The 6000-nt window shown below is 46.2% G+C and overlaps 1 protein-coding gene across 4 annotated transcripts in view; it reads right to left on the reverse strand.

The window, feature by feature from the left end:
- BTNL9 (butyrophilin like 9) overlaps positions 1–5375 on the reverse strand; it is a 30079-nt gene extending 24704 nt beyond the window's left edge. For 3 of the 4 annotated variants that reach the window (XM_040454359.1, XM_040454358.1, XM_040454357.1), the window contains exons 1-2: positions 5211–5375; positions 1292–1425 (exon numbers count right to left, since the gene is read on the reverse strand). In XM_040454359.1, coding sequence (XP_040310293.1) covers positions 1292–1403 — 112 coding nt within the window. In that variant the 5' untranslated portion in view covers positions 1404–1425; positions 5211–5375. The remainder of the gene's footprint in view (positions 1–1291; positions 1426–5210) is intronic. The other variant, XM_040454360.1, reaches the window with a different exon arrangement.
- Positions 5376–6000: the final 625 nt, after the last annotated feature.

Raw genomic sequence — 6000 nt, forward strand, 5'->3', positions numbered from 1 at the left:
AATATAGCCAGGACATTACATGAAAAGAAATCTTTGACCAAAAAAAAAAGAGGCAAGTTTCAGAACCATATGTACACTACTCTTTTATTTGATTAAAAAGTGACATGTTTGCATAAAAACATTTGCAGGAAAAAAAAAAGCCTGAAATGAGATATACCAAATGGTTGGTGGTGATAATTTCTGCATGATGGGAATAGATGTTTTCTTATCTTTTTCTTCTCTGATTTTCTAAATTTTTATAATGCACATGTACAGCTTCTCTAATAACAAAAGGTATTAAAATAATCTATGGGGGGCTCCTTGCTTCATGGATTTTTCTATCTAAAGGCCAAATCTTGCCTTCAAGATTTTTATTTATTAGAATTTTTTAATTTGATCACCCTCGTAAATGGTGTCTCCATGTGGTTCCTTTACTCCCTGTTTTTTGAAATTTCCATGAGAGTTGCCATTCCTGTAGCAGTCCCTTTGCATATTGTTTCCTGCCACTCAGCATGCCCTCACTCTTCTTTCTGGCTTCACCTTTTCTCATACCTCTTTTTCTTCCTTTGAAGCTCAGCTAAAACCCAATCCCAAAGCTCTCCCTTCATGGATCCTTCCCATCCTTCACTTTGCTCATAGAATATAGTGGTGACTTTTTTTGTTTGCCCCATTTGAGACTCCTTCCTGCCCTCTGGGTATAGCCCTAACACACTTCCTACTAGCTTCCCTTTTCAGATTCCCTCAAGTTGTCTCTTCACCCACACCTGATGGCTGGCCCTCTCCTTGGGGCATGGCCTGCCTCAGTTAACACTCCATCTGTCATCTTCTTGAAAAATATATGTCCTTAAAGGGTCCACTCAAACAGTACCTTCTCTCTAGGGTTCTTCTTGGCTTTTTGGAAAAGACAGGTTTGTCTCTTACCTGTGCTCACAAATCTTTGGGTATGTTTCTCTTGCAGCCTCGTTCACATCCCTGAACAGATTTTATGTCACATCTGTCCCCCTCCCTTGACCTTCTTAAGGACCTGGGATGTGCCTCATCATTTTGGTATCCCTGGTTTCCAGCTCAGGGAATTCGAGAATTATGTTTGCATAATTAGTGTATCATCTCTGTTGGCTGCTTCTTTCATGAGAGCTGTTAAGCCTGAGGTCCTTTCTGCCCTTCAGAAGCTATGGCTTATATGTGGGAGTGGAGCACTTGGCATGGCCTGGTAGGGTATGGATTTCAGCTCTGGAAGCACCTGGCAGGAGGGGTGGGCAGAAGTAGAGGTGCGCATGGCCTGGCTGGCTGGGCTGCAAGTTTGACACACTACCTGAGTTCATCTCTCCAGGCCAAAGAAGAAGAAGGAGATGTGTGAATAAGAAGAGATTGTTGGACAGAGGTACTTGCTGGGAGAAGTCTGGCAAGACTGGGAAATCCACCATTTCTTCTTGGCAGTGGGGCCACCTGGAGAGGAACAAAGAGATGCTGGAATGGATGCAGAGGAGCTGGAACACAGCCCAGCAGGCCTGAGGTCTGTTGCTGCCTCAATTATTTTTTATAATTACTTTTTATAATAGTTCTTATTAATCCCAGTGCTTAGCTTCTTTTAAACCATAGCCGGATGTGAGAGCTGTTTCTAATTTTACCAGATATCACTGCTAGTGGTGTTCCTGGCCGTGCTTGGATTCATGGAGCTGCAAGGAGGCAAGGCCAAAGGGTCCCAGAGGAAGCAGCTTCTCAGGTTTTCATTGTTTAGAGTCAGGAATAGAGCCACACATTGTGTGTGGGCTCAGCTGGGACTGAGTGACTTTCCCCAAACAAAAGGAAATCTATAAGGACTCTCAGAGGCATTTTCATTCTCCCTGCCCTACTTCCCTTTGTCCTAGAACATCAGGTCCACAAACAGAGGAACAAACAGAGTTCTGATTGTTCAGAAGTGGGATGCATGCCTGACAGCAGCCTGACAGCTCCAACCACAGCTAAGACACCTTCCTCCAGTCCTAAAACCTCAAGTGAAGCCTCCATGAGGTCAGCTGGTGACTGTCTCTGTCCCTGAAAGACGTGTCTTCTAGGCCACATTAATGGAGTCATCCCATCTAGCCACACCCCCATTAGGGATCCAATAGACTCAGCCCTAGCATAGGCAAGGGATGTCCCCTTTCAGTCCTGAAACTCCCATGGGACCTGTGGTAACATTTCACAGTCTGATAGCCAGTGAGTGTGGGCAGCCCATACATCTTGGGAGACATACAAGCCTTTCCACATCTCTCCTCAGTTTAGTGGTGGGACTTTAGGCAGGTTCTATAGCTGGCTGAACCTTGATTTCTTTGCCTGAACAATGGAAGAAACCAATGCTGACTCAGGGGTCATTAAGCCTTCCATAGGAGGGCTAGATGCTCTTTAATAAATAAAATCCAGCACCTCCTCTCTCTCTGCCTCCACCTTCCAAACTTCTTGTTCTCCATCTTCTTTTAGAGACTGCACCCTTCTCCTTTCACTCCATCATAATACCCGCAAGGGGAAGGAAGCATTCTTCAGCCCCCCAGTCTCCCCTTCTCCTTTTTCTGCCACCCCACCCCTTTGCTTTATTCTCCTTCTCCTGAAAACATGTTCTTGGTGTCTTGTGGCTGCAAAACACTACCCACACAGCAATAGCATCATCAGGGTGTAAAGTAAAGACTTTAAAAGCTGCTGGATCCTATAGCAGAGGAGTGGTCAGAGGAGGTATATAAGCAAGTTAATGGTGTGTGTAAGTTGGGGGGAGAGGGAAATCCCTGAACTGGAAGGACCCAACCAATGGGAATACAACAGTGAGTGGGCAATGGCCTGTGAAGCCCTCCCCTCCTGGAGCTCACATGCAGGTGGGCAGGCAGAAGGGTAAGTTGGAACAGCTCCATTAATGCTTCAAAAGGGAACCTTCAGCAGGGAATGTTAGATCCCCCAGAGAGGGCTGGACTATTTTCATGGCCAGTAGCTATTGGAATCACTAGTTATAGAATAGCTAGCATAAATGGGGGCTGTGGGCTGAGGTCCAGGCTCTTGCCAGACCAGCCTCTTCCCCTTTTGGTGATGACAATAAACTGGCAGCAAAGGATTCCAGAACAGGAAGATCACCCTGGCTTTGCATTTTCTCTCCCTCTCCCTGTTCCCTTCTCTTGTACTTTATTGCTCAGTGTTTCCTGGACTCTCAAGATAGAACCCCATGAAGGCAAAGCAATGAAGGTATATCAGCACCAGCTAGTACTTTGCAAAACATGAGGGGCTCATAGACTATTTATGGATCCATTTAGATGAGTCAGATTTTGAGGAATCAGTCAAGACTTGTGTCAGGTGGTAACTCGGGTTCTCCTACCACACAGAGACAGAGCATTAGGCTCATAGTTATGGGCAGGTGGGCCTCAGAGGAGGAGCACATGCCCTGCTTTCCCTACCTCTTGGGGGGCAGTCAGTGTTCCAGGCCCAAGAATGACTAATGTGACCACAGTTCTCTGTTGTGATACACCCATGTGAATTCCATCACTAAGGCTACAGGGGAAGGAGGTCATACACACACACACACACACACACACACACACACACACAGGCATACATGTGCACCATAATAAAAACTAATATGAACTGAACACTTACTATCTACCAAGCACTTACCTACACAAGGAGTATTATTATTATTATTATTATTATCACTAATAAGTCTGAGTCAAAGACAAGTTAACTGAAGCACAAGAAGTCTAGGCAATATGCCTTCACACACAGCTAGGAGGTGGTAGAATTGGGGGGAGACAAGCCCTCACTTGTCTGGATACAGATTCCTCACCAGCTGTGTTGTTTGCCAGGGCTGGATGCACCCTCAGTTTTCCTGTGCCCCGGAACATGGCTCCTGTTAGGGACCACCTGACTACAGCACTCACAGCAGCTCACATGCAGTGAGGAAGCAGACTGAGTCCCCAGGTGTCAGCCACAAGACCAAGCAACCAAGCATGAGCAACCAAGCAACTAATGAATAAAACCCCAAATCTCCCACTACTCATAAAACAACTCAAAACTGGAGTCTTCCTCAGACCTTGCCAAAAGCATCTTCTTGGACAGAAGGGACATGCCCTGTGATCACTTTGCTCCCAATGCACAAGGCATTGAAAAGCCTTAAATTGGAGGAAGACTGGTGATTTCCTGAAGGAACTTCAGAGGAGCTGAATGCTCCCTAAAGGGCCCCACTTCTTCCCACCTGCTGCCTGAAGTTCGCCTTTTCTGAACTCACTGTCCACCTTAAATGCTCTAATCCTCACAGGAGTGCAAGTACCCTGTGAGGGGAGACACTTTCGGATCTCAGCTATTCACACCACAGTATAGATTGCAGACTATTTCTGGTGAGGAGGTTTTGCTTGGGACAGAGTCTGGAGACATAGGATATCGGAGGAAGATTGAGGACCCAGGAAAGAGAAAGACAGCCAGAAAGAGTCTTGGAATGGAGCTAATCTTTGCAGGTGGGGCATATTCTTTATATTCTCCTGGATCTTCTGGGATGTCTCCTGAATACACTTGGAGGAGTAAGGGTTGCACACACTGAAGATAAAGAAATGCCACCACCCTCCACCCAGGGAGGCAGCCCATTTCTCCCCTTCCTTCTTTTCTTCTCATTTTCTCCCTGGCCTCACCCAAACCCCATTCCAGTCTCTTTCTGCATCTCCAATTCCTAAACAATACTTGATGTTCTCTTAGTTTGCATTCCCTCAGCTCTTAAGTATCTCTTTAAAGATTATTTTTTACTTTTACCACTCCCATGAGCTTGGGCTGTGTAACAGCAGTGTGTTTGTCCTTCTCCCATTCCTGCATCTCAGTCTGTACACCTTGAGGGGTAGAGTACTCTCCCACCCTCTCCCCCTCCAGTACCCACTGCAATGTTTTGCCCTCCACAAGCTGTCAATTAATGCTCACTGGCTTACTCTGGTTTGATTTCAATTGAACCACAAGATTTCCACCCCTTGTCTCCAAGGTAGATGAACTGACCCAAGAAAGGACCTTAGGGAGGCTGGAGGGGGGAATGGAGACCATCAGAATCCTACCTCCTCAGGTGGACCTGCCTGAATGAATATCTCCTCTTAGCCACACTTGAAACAACCCATCCTGCAGCCAGGTTCAGTCTATAAGATGGTGTCAACTCATCTTGTCCTCTCTTCAAAGCCATCATTTTCTTCTTTCCATTTCTGGAAGGTGGGGGTTTAGATAGGTGTTGAGAATGAGCCACATACCTGGCAGGAAGCAGCAAGGGGTCTGGAATGGCAGATGATTCCTGGTGATCTTAGCTCCCTGCAAAAGACATGACTGTAGTAAAATGTCTTGGTCTCAGATACTAAGGTCCCCTGGACATGAGCTGGTAGCTAAGTTCAGGGGACCAACTCATCTGTGACAGAATTACCCACCCACCACCTTCTACCTTAATATGCATGCTGCTTGCTCTTCTCTTTGCTATATAAAAAGATAGAGAGAACAAAACGAGGAAGTCTCTGTCACATCCTGTCTCTGTGAGAAAAATCATGAATTGAATTTCCATAGACAATATCCCCCTAAGGTCTTAGAAGGAGGGGAAAGGTAGCTGGAAGCTTTGCAGAGACCGTGAATTGCAGAGACTCAGAGCAGGGAGAAAATACTCCAGCTGGTTGCCTGAGATTTTTGGGGCCCCACGGAGAGAAGATGGCCATCCTCAGCTAGCCCCTCTCTGCTCAATGGCACAAAGATACAGAGACTGGACTGGACTATGCACTAATGGCTGGTGTCCAACTCTTAACCAGCTATACCCTTCTCTGCATGGCAAGGGCAGTAAAGAAGATAGACTTGGAGAAGTTGCCATAAGTAAAACCTGCAAGAGCTTTTCACATACAACTTGGAACTAGATTTCCAAGGATTTCTGGAACTGGGATTTCTCTGGGCACTGAACTGGGATTTCTCCAATGGAGTGGAGCTCAACAAAGAAGAAGCAAACATACCTCACCCTACCCCATTACCATAGGCCACAGTGCAGCCACCTGGATGTACGCCTTC

This window comes from Herpailurus yagouaroundi, unplaced genomic scaffold (assembly GCF_014898765.1).
Source record: "Herpailurus yagouaroundi ecotype Mexico unplaced genomic scaffold, PumYag 212, whole genome shotgun sequence".
NCBI lineage: Eukaryota > Metazoa > Chordata > Mammalia > Carnivora > Felidae > Herpailurus > Herpailurus yagouaroundi.